We start from the raw sequence: 16,917 nt of genomic DNA, 5'->3' as shown, positions 1-16,917 counted from the left end.
TTTGACTTATTTTCAGTCTTCAGTGCTTTTTATGTTGTATTTTTATTGCTGATTGTTAGAAACCTTTTTATTAAATTGCACAAGTAGACTTCCACATATCCTCCTTAAATCTGGGTAGAAATAGAAGACAGCTTTTACTTTCTGCTTCAAAAACGTCCATTACCTTAGTGTGCTTAAATATACAAAAGTTGGTGTAACTACTTTGGTGATGAGCGATTTAACCGGTTATTAAACAACTAATTGACAGACGTCATTTCAATTACTTGAATCTATATATATATATTTTTTTTTTGGTGAGCCCAACTCGCTGTTTCTCTAGAGAGAAATCAAATCATTCACGAGAGAAGTTAAGTGGAGAACTATATGGGACACTGGGCTGAAGGGAGTTGGAGTTTTCATTAAGCAAATATTCAACATAGTTCAGCGCACAAACGTGATAATTAACAGCAATGACCATAATCCACTGTGCCTGTTCTTTTCCGGCTCGGACAGAGATAGATACACTTATGCCTGCTATGTTCGTTTAGATACACACCGACCGCATAAGCCACCGGGTGAGAGAAATGTACACAACACGATGGGAACGAGGGATAGAGACGGTTCGGGAAAGTATGCGTTATCAACTTTGAAAAACTAGCAAAATTGTTGCCCGACAGCAACGTTACAGTATGGGGAGAATAGAGAACTCTTATTTTTGGCTTTGTAATATGCATTAAAATGAAAATAATTTGTCATTATTTAAAAAATATTGAAATCGAAAAACGTGAATATTTTTTACTCGAACTAAAACCGAACCGACCTCAAAAAGCACAAATCAGGCAGCACTAAACTACTTGAATGGATTGGAGTGAAAAGAGGGCCAGTTGTGTTATTCAGTCAGTGAAGGTTTTCAGGAAAATTGAGCTCCGAGGCTTTCAAGAACCAAAAGACTGGAAACCAATTTTTTATATAGAGAGAGCAATGTTTTAATGAGAAAATATGCTTAAATTTTTTTTCTAAAGCTGTCATGAGGACTCTAGTGATACAAAAAAAGTTACTGTGTAACCTGGGATGCATTCAGTTCGCTTCAACGTTTGCTACATTGCGTGACGGTTTGTACTGAATTACACGATTCCCCAGCCTTTGACAGACGTTTGCTCCCGTTTGGTAGATGTGACCTGGTCAATGTGTGTGACAATCTAAAATCGCAAACTTGTGCAGCATACCATATATACAACTCTCCTTCCGTGGCCTCTAACTGCTCTTAAATACAAGTAAAACTAAATGCATGCTCTTCAACCGATCGCTGCCTGCACCTGCCTGCCCGTCCAGCATCACTACTCTGGACGGTTCTGACTTAGAATATGTGGACAACTACAAATGCCTAGGAGTCTGGTTAGACTGTAAACTCTCCTTCCAGACTCACATCAAACATCTCCAATCCAAAGTTAAATCTAGAATTGGCTTCCTATTTCCCAACAAAGCAACCTTCACTCATGCTGCCAAACATACCCTCGTAAAACTGACCATCTTACCGATCCTCGACTTCGGCGATGCCATTTACAAAATAGCCTCCAACACCCTACTCAACAAATTAGATGCAGTTTATCACAGTGCCATCCATTTTGTCACCAAAGCCCCATATACTACCCACCACTGTGACCTGTACGCTCTCGTTGGCTGGCCCTCGCCTCATACTCGTCACTAAACACACTGGCTCCAGGTCATCTACAAGACCCTGCTAGGTAAAGACCCGCCTTCTCTGCTCGCTGGTCACCATAGCTGCTACCACCCGTAGCATGCATTCCAGCAGGTATATCTCACTTGTCACTCCCAAAGCCAATCCCTCCTTTGGCCGCCTCTCCTTCCAGTTCTCTGCTGCCAATGACTGGAACAAACTACAAAAATCTCTGAAACTGGAAATACTTATCTCCCTCACTAGCTTTAAGCACCAGCTGTCAGAGCAGCTCATAGATCACTGCACCTGTACATAGCCCATCTATAAATAGCCCAAACAACTACCGCTTCCCCTACTGTATTTATTTATTTTGCTCCTTTGCACCCCAGTATTTGTACTTTGCACTCATCTACTGTCAAATCTACCATTCCAGTGTTTTAATTGCTATATTGTATTTACTTTGCCACCATGGCCTATTTATTGCCTTTACCTCCCTTATCTCACCTCATTTGCTCACATTGTATAGACTTATTTTTCTACTGTATTATTGACTGTATGTTTGTTTTACTCCATGTGTAACTCTGTTATGTGTCGAACTGCTTTGCTTTATCTTGGCCAGGTCGCAGTTGTAAATGAGAACTTGTTCTCAACTTGTCTACCTGGTTAAATAGGTGATATTAAATAAAAATATGTAACTGCCCTTTGGGCCAGCATATTAACAACGGTTTCCAATCGTCATTCAATAAAGTACGTTTGCAACCCTGTTACCTGCTATCCATTTGAAATCACAAAAATAAGTCAAACATTTTGCTTGTTCTACATATATATATAAAAGCCTAAGCTACCATTTTATATTTTTTTACACTGGAATGGGTAGTTCATGTTTTCTTTTTATTAATAAAGATTAGACCATTTCAAAACATACAAGTATGGCAATATGAATGGCTGCAAACATTCAGTCTCATCTTCATAACTGTATCAATAGCCTCAGGAGGAATATTTAGTATGCTACATTACCAAAAGTATGTGGACACCTGCTCATCAAACATCTCATTCCAAAGTCATGGACAGTAATATGGAGTTGGTCCCCCCCTTCGCTGCTATAACAGCCACCACTCTTCTGGCAAGGCTTTCCACTAGATGTTGGTACATTGCTGCAGGGACTTTATTCCATTCAGCCACGAGCATTGTCATGCTAAAACAGGAAAGGGCCTTCCCCAAACTGTTGCCACAAAGTTGGAAGCACAGAATTGTCTATAATGTAATTGTATGTTGTAGCGTTAAGATTTCCCTTCACTGGAACTAAGGGGCCTAGCCCACACCAATGAAATACAGCACCAGACCTCTATTCCTCCTCCACCAAACTTTACAGTTGGCACTATGCAACGGGGCAGGTAGCGTTCTCCTGGCATCCAACAAACCCAGTTTTGTCTACTCCAGAGTCCAATGGTGACAAGCTTTACATCACTCCAGCCGACGCTTGGCATTGCGAATGGTGATCTTAGGCTTGTGTGTGGGTGCTCGGCCATGGAAACCCATTTCATAAAGCTCCCGACGAACAGTTCTTGTGCTGACGTTGCTTCCAAAGGCAGTTTGGAACTCGGTAGAGTGGATTTCTTTTTTACATGCTTCAGCACTCGGCGGTCCCGTTCTGTGAGTTTGTGTGGCCTACCACTTTGCGGCTGAGCCGTTGTTGATCCTAGACGTTGCCACTTCACAATAACATCACTTACAGTTGACCGGGGCAGCTCTAGCAGGGTAGAAATTTGACGAACTGACTCGCTGGAAAGGTGGCATCCTATGATGGTGCTATTTTGAAAGTCACTGAGCTCTTTATTAAGGCCATTCTACTGTCTGTGGAGATTGCATGGCTGTGTGCTCGATTTTATACACCTTTCAGCAATGGGTGTGCCTGAAATAGCCAAATCCACTAATTTGAAGGGGTGTCCACATACACTATATATATAAAAGTATCTTTAATATCCTCATCTCCAGTTAATAGGCACATATTGAGACAAGTATGACATCCCTGGCTGCAAAAAATAATTATTTATACATTATTCCATTCAAGATTTAACTGGCAGAGTGGCTGCAAGGCTCAATTTAATGAAATAATACTGTGAATCATCCTCAGAGAATAAATCAAGAAATGTCAGAAGAATGACACTTGTGCAAATTATGAATGTGCTGCATGCTTTTTGCAAAGCTTTGTTTCAATTGCTTCTTCAATCCAGTCCGATCTGTAGAATTTGGTACATTTCCAAATAAACGCTGATAGGATAAACCTTCTTCAATGCTGATAAACGCTGCCTCTGACTGATGGTTCCTTTGAACAAATCATATTCTAACATAAAAAGGTCCCTTTTTTTAATCACTGTACAACTTTAAACCAAGCTTAACATTACACAAATTAAACAATATGGCTATAGAGAGAACAGGTTATAGTAGCGATAAAAAAAAAATAACACTTGTCCATTGATTGCTTGACCTCACAGGCAAGAACATTGCCTTGACTTGCTAATGATAGGTTATGCAAGTTTCCCCAGCTTCAAAGATGTACCATTAGCCTTTTTGTGTTGTTGACACAGGTAGTGCCATTCTCAGTCTCTTGAAATGTTTAAGTTGACACTTCACATTTACTAACATCCATAGGTGTCTAGCTGAGCTGTGAAATGTAACAGGATTTTGTTTAAACTGGTCTTCTATATAGTGCATTTTAATCATGTTAGTAACGACATGAGTGTACCTCAGCTCTTGTATTTATTTTTTTTGCGAGGAGTTCTGATTTAGAGTACCCAAGATGGCCACCTAACGAAAAGGCATTCAGTTTTCAGTATTGCTCTGGGTCTTGTAGGCCTGCTTGCGGAGGTGATTCTCGATCTCCTCGCGGAACACCAGCATGCCCAGGTGGGAATGGGACGCCTCGTTCATGGCTTTGGACTGGATGCACATGCGATACTGTTCTGGAGTCAGCTCGTCTGCACACTGCTTCTCGTGCCACAGGTGGAAGAGGCCGGATACCGGCGTACGCGTCACAATCAGGTCGCTCCGCAGGTACTTCCTGTACAAGTGGACATCTTCCACACCCCAACCTTTCACTTCCAGGTCAAAACCTCCTAGAAAATACAATTGAGGGGTAGAATATAACACAGTAAAAATATGTAACAAGCACGCATAACAATACTTATCAGTCAACACTGCTTACCTATATTGAGGAAGTCTGAGCGGTACTGACATGTCATTCCAAAGCCAAAATCTCTCCAGAATCCAGCATCTTTCTTGTGAATCTATACAGAAAGCACACTTGTCATTGGCAAGTTGACTAATGTCAACATTAAGTAACAATTAAATGTAAAAAATATATAGACAGTACCAGTCAAAAGTTTGCACACACCTACTCATTCCAGGGGTTTTCTTTATTTGTACTATTTTATACATTGTAGAATACTAGTGAAGACATCAAAACTATGAAATAACACATATGGAATCATGTAGTAACTAAAAGTGTTAAACAAATGACAGCTTTGCATACTCTTGGCATTCATCTTAACCAGCTTCATGAGGTAGTCACCTGGAATGCTTTTCCAACCGTTTTAAAGGAGTTTCCACATATGCTGAACACTTGTTGGCTGGTTTTCCTTCACTCTGTGGTCCAACTCATCCCAATCCATCTCAATTGGGTTGAGGTCGGGTGACTGTGGAGGCCAGGTCATCTGATGCAGCACTCCATCATTCTCCTTCTTGCTCAAATAGCACTTACACAGCTTGGAGGTGTGTTTTGGGTCATTGTCCTGTTGAAACACAAATGCTAGTTCCACTAACCGCAAATCAGATGGGATGGCGTATCGCTGCAAAATGCTGTGGTAGCCATGCTGGTTAAGTGTGCTTTGAATTCTAAATAAATCACAGACAGTGTCACCAGCAAAGCACAATCACACCACCTCCTCCATGCATCACGTTGGGAACAACACATGCAGAGATCATCCGTTCACCTACTCTGTGTCTCACAAAGACACGGTGGTTGGAACCAAAAATCTAAAATTTGGACTCATCACACCAAAGTACAGATATCCACCGGTCTAATGTCCATTGGTTGTGGTTCTTGGCCCAAATAAGTATCTTCTTATTGGTGTCCTTTAGTAGTGGTTTCTTTGCAGCAAAATCGACCATGAAGGCCTGATACAAAGTCTCCTGTGAACAGTTGATGTTGAGATGTGTCTGTTACTTGAACTCTGTGAAGCATTTATTTGGGCTGCAATCTGAGGTGCAGTTAATTTCAGATTTCGGAGGCTGGTAATTCTAATGAATTTATCTTCCACTGCAGAGGTAACTCTGGATCTTCCTTTCCTGTGGCGGTCCTCATGAGAGCCAGTTTCATCATAGCGCTTGGTGGTTTTTGCGACTGCACTTGAAGAAACTTTCAAAGGTCTTGAAATTTTCCGTATTGAATGATCTTCATGTCTTAAAGTAATTATGGACTGTTTCTCTTCACTTATTTGAGCTGTTCTTGCCATAATATGGACGGCCTTTTACCAAATAGGGCTACTTCTGTATACCACCTGTATATCACAACACAACTGATTGTCTCAAACGCATTAAGGAAAGAAATTCCACAAACAAACTTTTAACAAGGTACACCTGTTAATTGAAAAACATTCCACCTCATGAATCTGGTTGAGAGAATTCAAACCGTGTGCAAAGCTGTCATCAAGGCAAAGGGTGGCTACTTTGAAGATACTCATAAAATATGTTTTGATTTGTTTACACTTTTTTGGTTACTACATGATTCCATATGTGTTATTTAATAGTTTTGATGTCTTCACTATTATTCCACAATGTAGAACATAGTAAAAATAAGTAGGTGTGTCCAAACTTTTGACTGGTATTGTGTGTGTGTAAGTTTGGGGCCAATTAGAAATGTCTTTGTTTTGAAAGAAAAGCACATTCTGTCCATTTAAATAACATAAAATTGATCAGAAATACAGTGTAGACATTGCTAATGTTGTAAATTACTTTTGTAGCTGGAAACAGATGATTTTTTATGGAATATCTACATAGGCATAGCCCATTATCAGCAACCATCACTCCCGTGTTCCAATGGCACGTTGTGTTAGCTAATCCAAGTTTATCATTTTAAAAGGCTAATTGATCATTAGAAAACCCTTTTGCAATTATGTTAGCACAGCTGAAAACTGTTGTTCTGATTAAAGAAGCAATAAAACTGTCCTTTAGACTAGTTGAGTATCTGGAGCATAAGCATTTGTGCGTTCGATTACAGGCTCAAAATGGTTAGAAACAAAGACTTTCTTCTGAAAGTCTATTCTTGTTCCGAGAAATGAATGCTATTCCATGTGAAAACTTCCAACTTCAACTGTATATATAGTGGCTTGCGAAAGTATTCACCCCCTCTTGGCATTCTTCCTATTTTGTTGCCTTACAACTTGGAATTCAAATGGATTCTTTGGGGGTTTGTATCATTTGGTTTACACAACATGTCTACCACTTTGAAGATGCAACATATTTTTTTACTGTGAAACAAACAAGAAATAAGACCCCCAAAAAAGCCAATAGTCCCCCCAAAAGCCAATACTTTGCAGAGCCACCTTTTGCAGCAATTACAGCTGCAAGTCTCTTGGGGTATGTCTCTCTATAAGCTTGGCACATCTAGCCACTGGGATTTTTGCCCACTCTACTGGAAGCAATTTCCAAACGCCTGAGGGTACCACATTCGTCTGTACAAACAATAGTGCACAAGTATAAACACCATGGGACCACACAGCCGTCACACCGCTCAGAAAGAAGACGCGTTCTGTCTTAGAGATGAACGTACTTTGGTGCGAAAACTGCAAATCAATCCCAGAACAACAGCAAAGGACCTTGTTAAAATGCTGGATGAAACAGGTACAAAAGTATCTATATCCACAGTAAAACTAGTCCTATATCGACAACCTGAAAGGTCGCTCAACAAGGAAGAAGCCACTGCTCCAAAACGGCCATAAAAAAGCCAGACTACGGTTTGCAACTGCACATGGGGACAAAGATCGTACTTTTTGGAGAAATGTCCTCTGGTCTGATGAAACAAAAATAGAACTGTTTGGCCAAAATGACCATTGTTATGTTTGGAGCAAAAAGGGGGAGGCTTGCAAGCCGAAGAACACCATCCCAACTGTGAAGCACGGGGTGGTAGCATCATGTTGTGGGGGTGCTTTGCTGCAGGAGGGACTGGTGCACTTCACAAAATAGATGGCATCATGAGGTAGGGAAATGATGTGGATATATTAAAGCAACAGCTCAAGACATCAGTCAGGAAGTTAAAGCTTGGTCGCAAATTGGGTCTTCCAAATGGACAATGACCCCAAGCATACTTCCAAAGTTGTGGCAAAATGGCTTAAGGACAACAAAATCAAGGTATTGGAGAGGCCATCACTAAGCCCTGACCTCAATCCTATAGACAATTTGAGGGAAGAACTGAAAAAGCGTGTGCAAGCAAGGAGGCCAACTAACCTGACTCAATTACATCAGCTCTGTCAGGAGGAATGGGCCAAAATTCACCCAATTTATTGTGGGAGGCTTGTGGAAGGCTACCACCCGACACGTTTGACCCAAGTTAAACAATTTAAAAGGCAATGCTACCAAATACTAATTGAGTGTATGTAAACTTCTGACCCACTGGGAATGTGATGAAAGAAATAAAGGCGGAAATAAATCATTCTCTCTATTATTATTCTGACATTTCACATTCTTAAAATAAAGTGGTAATCCTAACTGACCACTCAGATTAAATGTCAGGAATTGAGAAAAACTGAGTTTAAATTTATTTGGCTAAAGTGTATGGAAACTTCAGACTTCAACTGTACATACATACACTATTTTTTCATGTATATTTTCAGGTACTTACAAGTTGACTTTCAATGGGGGGAGCCAGCTCCAGATTTCCATAGACTATGGCAGGATTATACAAACTAAAAACCACCGGATAAAAGACTCTCTTGTCTACAAGAAGAAAACACAAAAAGGGATGAGTTTTACATATAGTATATTTTGGTACAAATTACATCCAAAATGCCCATAGTACACGTTTAGAAAAGAGTCACACCACCTGCATTAAGTACTCATAATTAGAAATTAGGAAACATGAATGTGTAGGCTAATGTTTTGGTAGAAGGCACCTACTTGGAGCGGTGTGAAGACGGCAGGTGTTGAGATAGTCCAGTGTGAAGTAGATATCCACATCACAGAAGAACATCAATACGTCACCCTTCTTCCAGGTATGGGCACCGATGTCCAGACCCCTGCCTCTCGAAAACTCCTCGTCCACTGGGATAAGTGTGTAGTTGGAAAAGCTTGCCTCCCTAAAAACCAACAATGCCATTTAAATAGAGGTGTGGTTTGCACCTGAAACCCCCTTTTCTATAGAGCAAGGGGTAACAGTCAGTCACACTCAACCAAGCAACTCAAAACATTGGGTAGATTCCTTCCTTTAGATGTCTTGACTAGAAAATAACATAACATATGGACAAGTGAGAAATGTACAGCAGTAAAATCACAATTCCTTTCTTTCATATTAAAAGACAACAAACCTGGACATTTTTTCCAAATAAGACTTCACCTCTTGTAAGCCCTCTTGTCCAAAGTAGACCACCGTAAGATGCACTCGCCTATCGTGTTCTATGCAAACTTCCCTGCAAAAAAAAAAAAACTGTTGCCACAATCTTCACAAATACTAGGCGTAGGCTGCATATTGCCCATTTCACGTGACTCACCACCACTAACCTGAAGTTGTGTAGGAACTGTGAGAATGCCTCTGTTCTGCCTGCCAACGGCACAATGATATTGATGATGACTCCAGTTGTTTCTACGGACGTGCTTCTGACTTTCATTAAAGGACCAAAAGGACGGAAAAGAGTGACATGGCGGAAGTTGTCAGAGTCCTCTTTTGCAAAGAAGAGCTCGTAGAGTGTGCCCTTGTCCCGTTCTGTTCTGTACAGCCCTGCCCACATAAAGGGGAAACATCAGTTTTGTCAAACATTGGGAACAAATATTGTTCAACTTTACAGGCTAGATTACATTTTTTGCCGGCATGAAACAAGCAGATAGTAATCTGCATCAGGGGTTCCCATGCTGGCCCTCAGCCATTCCACATACACTGAGTGTACAAAACACTATGAACACCTTCCTAATTTTGAGTTGCATCCCCATTTGCCCTCAGAACAGCCTCAATCCATTGGGGGCATGGACACTACAAGGTGTCAAAAGCGTTCCATAGGAAAGCTGGCCCATGTTGACTCCAATGCTTCCCACAGTTGCTTCCCACAGCGTGAAGTTGGCTGGATGTCCTTTGGTTGGTGGATCATTCTTGATACACACGGGAAACTGTTGAGCTTGAAAATCCCAGCAGCGTTGCAGTTCTTGACACTCAAACTGGTGCGCTTGGCACCTACTACCATACCTTGTTCAAAGGCACTTATATTTTTTGTCCCCTGGATTCACCTGGTCAGTCTATCATAGAAAGAGCAGGTGTTCCTAATGTTTTGTACACTCAGTGTATGTGACAGCACTAGCACATCTGATTTAATTGGTCAATTTATCATCAGGCCCATAATTAAATCAGCCATGCTGGTAGTGGAATAAATAATATGTGGAGTGGCTGGGGGGGGCCCCCCGAGGATCAGGTTAAGAATCACTGTTATACATTTCCCCAGTATAGCGCTCTTACCCTCAGTAAAGTGGCTCTCGGTGTAGGTCTGCCTCTGCATGGGCACATCATCCTCCTGGCCATCCTCCTCGTCTGGGTTGTTTATGACGTCCAGGGCTGCCTCAATGACCTCCACCAGCTCATCCCTGCGGTCCTTCCGCACAGGCTTCTCCTCTGGGTGCCTGGTCAGCCCCATCTCCAGCTGATACACCTTACTAGAGGTGAAGCTCTCGAAGGGGACCAGGGCGTACTCGCTGGGCAGCCGTGCTCCCGTGTTCACCTCGGCTTTGTCGATCTGGGAGTGGAGGAATTCGAGAAGATCCCCAGGCTCCTGGTCCTTGGTTTCAACCAGCCCCTGGACCCCAGGACCTTCCTTTCTGTCCTGCAGGACTTTGAGTTTCTCACTCATCTCCTGGAGCTCCTGCTTGAGTTGGGCGATCTGCCGCTTGAGGCTGGCGGCGCGGCTGAGGTGCCGCTCCTCCTGCTCTTGCAGCAGTGCCTGGTAGTACTCCTTTCCATGGGACTCCCCTCCCAGGCCAGGCAGGACCAGGCTAACATCAGCTGGGGGAGTGCACTCCAGCAGGTAAGCAAAGAGGAGGAGGACCAGCAACAGGAAGAGCCCCAGGAGCATCCAGCGCATCCGGCCCTGCAGCGGCAAGCTTCGCCTGGGCATCACACTCGCATGCGGTCTATGGGCGACAAGTCTGCATTCCCCTTCAACGTCAGGGAAATCTACTTTAAGATGTACAGAATTAGGCCCAATTCATATTCTAGGATTGTTAAAAAGTTCCCTTTAATTAACAAGTTATATTAGCAACTCAAGTTGGATGTTTGTTCGAGTGCAGCTATAAAAAGCTATTTTGTTCATTCATGTCACATCATTCAGATAAAGTCAGGAACACCTCGTGTGTCTTGTTTGATGGGGAGTGACATTGTGAGGGGAATCCATTTTCATTCCTCCCATCAGTGTGTATTTGGAACCTTTAGAAGAAAATGCAAATCAGTAATCAATATGCTGACAACAAATTATGTAAGAAAAAAAAAGCTGGTGCAATAAAGGCAATGTTGACCTAGCTATGATTTCAAGAGGAACTTGAATTTCATGATATTTTACTAGGTTATACGAGGTAACTAGAATAGACTTTCCTCTGAACCACTTTCCCTCAATATGATTTTTATTTAAGACTTGATCTCAGGGCTGTGTCATACAAAGCAGCAATGTCTACTACTATTCTGCTAGCAGGACTAACGATGACCTCACTTTCCTATGGTAACCTTCAAAATAAAAGCCTGCATTTCAAAACATTGCAAGGTGGAAAACTAATTCAAAAGATATTACATTTTACTCAATGACGATTTCTCTTGTGCTCATTAGCAAATGCACACAAAAAAAATTGTTTACATGTCTATTTAAGACAACTATCTAAAAATACAGATTGCTATTTATTTTTTTACTTAACTAGGCAAGTCAGTTAAGAACTAATTCTTATTTACAATGACGGCCTACACCGGGCCAATTGTGCACCGCCCTATGGGACTTCCAATCACGGCCAGTTGTGATACAGCCTGGATTCGAACCAGGGTGTCTGTAGTGACGTCTCTAGCACTGAGATGCAGTGCCTTAGACCGCTGCGCCACTCGGGAGCACAATTGTAATCGTTAAGGACTGGGGAGTTTTTCCAGGATAAAAAAGAAACGGAATGGAGTTAAGCACCGGTAAAATCGTTGAGGAAAACCTGGTTCAGTCTGCTTTCCACCAGACACTGGGAGATTAATTCACCTTTCAGCAGGACAATAACCTAAAACACAAGGCCAAATCTACACTGGAGTTGTTGTGTGGCCGAGTTACAGTTTTGTCTTAAATCTGCTTGAAAATATATGGCAAGACCTGAAAATGGTTGTCTAGCAATGATCAACAACCATCTTGAAGAATTTTGAAAAGAATAATAGAAAAATGTTGCACAATTCAGGTGTGGAAAGCTCTTAAGAGACTTACCCAGAAAGACTCAAAGCTGTAATTGCTGCCAAAGGTGATTCTAACATATATTGACTCTGGGTTGAATACCTATCTAATCAAGATATATTAGTGTTTTATTTTTCATGATTTTGTTTTACAAGTGTTAGAAGTTTTCCACTTTGACAGAGTATTTTGTGTAGATTGTTGACAGAAAAATACAATTAAATCTATTTGTAACAACAAAATGTGGAAAAAGTCAAGGGGTGTGAATACTTTATAGTGTCATTTCACGAGGGCACTAAATAATACAGAGTATTGCTGATCTTTTACTACACTCATTCCATAGGCCACAACACAAATCACTGTATATTAAATACATATTGGCTTATAGTGAAAAATCTATTATTTGTGCCGATGTAAAAGTGGGGTTGGGTACTCAGTAGGGTCTGTACAATCTATATAAGGTGTAATTTCATGAGGCACTGAATAATACGGAGTGTTGCTGGCCTTTTACTACAACCATTTGATAGACAAAGCAAACCACTGTATTTGAACTATATATTGGCTTATATAAAAATTCAAATAAAGATATATTATTTGCGCTGATGTAAAAGTGGTGTTAGGAGTACTTTTTTAGCTTACCCTGTTCACTTCCAGTGTGTAATAAAATGCCTTTCCATGCTACCGACTTCCATGCACACTTGCCTTGGCCTAACTGAGGTGCCAAGTACTAATTATAAGTAGGTGATTAGTTGAGAAGCCAACTGCTTCAAAGACACAACGAAAACAATGATGGACTGGCATACCTTTTAACAACCTAGATGAACCTAATACTGATGAAACAGCTGCATCTTGGCTTTATACATTTAAATCAGCCCAAGGCCAGCCTTAACATGTGCCAAAAATTGCATCAGGACAATTGCTTGGCCTGACAAATAAATAGTTTGCCTCTAGGGCTTAGGTTCTGGACTGAAAGTCACAGGAATCTGTGTTCTGTTTTTTGGCAATTTGTGTGAACATTTATTTGTCTCCTCATAAAATATGTGCTCACTAAGAAATGCCTAAACTCATGGATCATACAGCCCATGTCTCCCAATTGTCATTTGTGAGAAAATACAAGTTATTATTACTTTGCCTTTGTCTTATTAGAAGTCCTGTCTTATTTTAAGCAACAATCATAAGTAGAAACACTTGTTTCAGTAAAAAGCTGAGGGATGGTGCTGGAGAAATGTACCACTCTCAAATTCATAGACAGAGCTATGGATGGAATGACTGACCATCCATGATATCAAAGTTATAGTTTTAACCATGTTTTGCGGCTACAGTTGAAGTCGGAAGTTTACATACACCTTAGCCAAATACACTTAAACTCAAATATTTTAAGTATCTCACATTGTTCTGGTAATTCTCACATAGAAACTTCATCAGGAGGAAGGATGTTTGACATGCTTTTTACATTTCTATCTCAATTTTTGAGAAGATGAAAGTGGACATTTTAGGCTCTTTTTAGACCTAAACGCACCTCCTGTAAGACCCTATCTGTGAACTGTGTAAGATTTAGATTCATGGAATAAGTCCAAATAGTCTGTGATATCAGGTAATTCACTTGGAGAAGGTCTCACCACACCCAATGATGGTAAGGAATAAAGTTTGGTGTGACAGGAACTACCAAAGCAATTAACATACAAATAGAACATGCTAATGATCAGAATTGTTCTTCAGGTTAGGGCATAGATCAAACAGGTAGACCTAATGCTGGACCCTGAGTTAGGAACATGGCTACACTGCAGCCAAAGATTTCGATAATTAACCCAAGATAGACCACAGCCTGTCTTTTCCAATGGGAACAAGTGAGTCATAGTGGACAGAACAAGGAATGAGGTGGGCAGAGCCAAGCACGAGCTAGCGAGATCTTACTGGCCCGTTCTAACCGACATTTGCATATTTCCGTTAGGGAACGCCTACTCTGAAGTGCGCTTGTGCAATAACTCAATTCGCCTTTGCGCTCCTTCTGAACAATGAAAAAATATATATACTTTGGCAAAGAGTAAAGTCTACAAACTTTGTCCACTCCGTACGTAACATATTCTAGTTTTGGGAAAAGAGAACTTTATTGAGATCAAATGTTTCATTGATGAAAATTTGTATAATGTTGGCCACTGGGCTTCCTCTCACTACCGTATATGGTAGTGAGTGGAAACCCGACGCTTCACCTTTATACATCCGGGGAAATATCTGTCTCATTGTTCTATCTGTTCTGCTGTAGCAGCAACTCCGTATTATTCAGTGCCCCATGAAATGACATCATATATAGACTCTACAGACCCTACTGAGTATTCCCAACCCACATTTACATCGGCACGAATAATAGTTTTTTCACTATAAGCCAATATGTATTTCTTATACAGTGAATTGCAGTGAATGGAGTGGGTGGAGTAATGAGTCACCAGCACTCTGTATTAAACCCGTTGTCCAGCACAATAGACCAATTTAAGTTTCGTAGACTATTGAGTAATTCCAATGACATATATTTGTATTTTATTAAAAGTGTATTTACATATAGCCTACTACACAATAGCTTTCAACATATCAGTATTGGTGTAAACTTTCTAAAGAAATGTTGATATGAATATTACAATATTAAAAGTACGTCAAATTATCAATTTCTTTTTTCAAAGGTGGTTGCAATGCGATGAAAAAAAATAGTACCGCACCAGAGTGCCAAAAAATATCTACATTCCCAAAGGATGTCTTTGTAGTGGGCCTATTATTTTGAAAGATAATTCCGCGATCCTGCTGCCAGGAAAACGGTAATGCAATGTCTGCTTATGTAACTGCTACCTATAGGAAAATAGCTAGCTAACAAGCTACAACGTTAGCCGAGCCTATATGAGCTTGTGGCTAGATAGATAACAACCAAACTACAAAGGGAACCAGAGTTGGCTAGCTGGGAAGCTAGCTAACACCTAGATACGTGTAAACAACGGCTTGATTTGAGCTGGTACAGTGTTGTTTAGCTAGTTAGCTAGCTATATAACAACAAATATTTACGTCGAACAGTAAATAATATTTTTAGCAAATACTTACTCATATAGTCAGACCTCCTTTCAAGGAATAAAACGCAGTAACATCAAAAGGCATGCTAAACAACGCCACAGAGGAAAGTGGACTGATCGAAAAACTATACTTCCGGGCGGCCAAGGCGTTTCTGTAGCTACTTCTAAATAAAAGTTCATACATTTGCAGATAGCAATAGGCGAAATCTTTATAAAATTCAATGAAGTTTTAAACACAAGTGAAAGACGTATGACACAGCCAGCAAGGAACAAAAGACAACTCAAGTTAATCAATCAATTATTAAAGTTAATTAAAAGTATAATAAATGCAAGTGCATTTAAAGGGGCGGCAGGTAGCCTAGTGGTTAGAGAGTTGGTCTAGTAACCGAAAGGTTGCTAGATTGAATCACCGTGCTGACAAGGTAAAAATCTGTTGTTCTGCCCCTGAACAAGACAGTTAACCCACTGTTCCTAGACCGTCATTGTAAGTAAGAATTTGTTCTTAACTAAAGGGCCGGCAGGTAGCCTTGTGGTTAGAGCGTTGGGTCAGTACCCTGAACAAACCCACCAGGCCATCATGGTAAATAATAATCTGTTCTTAACTGGCTTGCCTAGTTAAATAAAGGATAAATACAACTAAAATTGTCCCTTATTTCCCATCCAGGCTGCTTTTAACATCTGAAAATACATCTGACAAACTTTGATTTGAGTGATAACTTAAGAATAAATAAGGAAACGTATTTTTCACTCAGTTGGCAGTGGCACATGATGCCTTTATGTACAGTTGAAGTTGGCAGTTTACATACACTCGTTTTTCAACCACTACACACATTTCTTGTTAACAAACTATAGTTTAGTTTTTGAAAGTTGGTTAGGACATCTACTTTGTGCATGACACAAGTAATTTTTTCAACAATTGTTTACAGACAGATTATTTTATTTATAATTCACTGTTTCACAATTCCAGTGGGTCAGAATTTTCAATACACTAAGTTGACTGTGCCTTTAAAAAGGTTGGAAAATTCCAGAAAATTATGTCATAGCTTTAGAAGCTTCTGATAAATGATGTCAATTAGCCTGAGTCAATTGGAGGTATACCTGTGGATGTATTTCAAGGCCTACCTTCAAACTCAGTGCCTCTTTGCTTGATATTATGGGAAAATCAAAAGAAATCAGCCAAGACCTCAAAAAAATTGTAAACCTCCACATGTCTGGTTCATCCTTGGGAGCAATTTCCAAATGCCTGAAGATACCACGTTCATCTGTACAAACAATAGTACGCAAGTATAAACACCATGGGACCACGCAGCCGTCACACCGCTCAGGAAGGAGACGCGTTCTGTCTCCTAGAGATGAATGTACTTTGGTGCGAAAAGTGCAAATCAATCCCAGAACAACAGCAAAGGACCTTGTGAAGATGCTGGAGGAACCGGGTACAAAAGTATCTATATCCACAGTAAAACGAGTCCTGTATCGACATAACCTGAAATGCCGCTCAGCAAGGAAGCAAGGACGAAGCCACTTCTCCAAAGCCGCCATAAAAAAAGCCAGA

At 40.6% G+C, this 16,917-nt stretch overlaps 1 protein-coding gene across 1 annotated transcript; it reads right to left on the bottom strand.

Annotated features, from left to right (window-relative positions):
• Positions 1-2,529: 2,529 nt before the first annotated feature.
• Positions 2,530-15,512, bottom strand: LOC129853588 (chondroitin sulfate N-acetylgalactosaminyltransferase 2-like). Its single transcript, XM_055919784.1, has 8 exons — positions 15,397-15,512; positions 10,374-11,333; positions 9,431-9,647; positions 9,238-9,339; positions 8,831-9,009; positions 8,556-8,650; positions 4,863-4,944; positions 2,530-4,773 (listed from the first exon to the last, which is right to left on the bottom strand). Exons 2-8 carry the CDS (start codon positions 11,023-11,025, stop codon positions 4,481-4,483), a joined length of 1,620 nt encoding a protein of 539 aa, XP_055775759.1. The 5' UTR covers positions 11,026-11,333; positions 15,397-15,512; the 3' UTR covers positions 2,530-4,480.
• Between the last annotated feature and the right edge of the window lie 1,405 nt (positions 15,513-16,917).

Source organism: Salvelinus fontinalis, chromosome 1, assembly GCF_029448725.1.
Source record: "Salvelinus fontinalis isolate EN_2023a chromosome 1, ASM2944872v1, whole genome shotgun sequence".
Lineage (NCBI taxonomy): Eukaryota > Metazoa > Chordata > Actinopteri > Salmoniformes > Salmonidae > Salvelinus > Salvelinus fontinalis.
The sequence above is the reverse complement of the archived record's forward strand: the minus strand, read 5'-3'. Positions and strand labels throughout refer to the sequence as shown.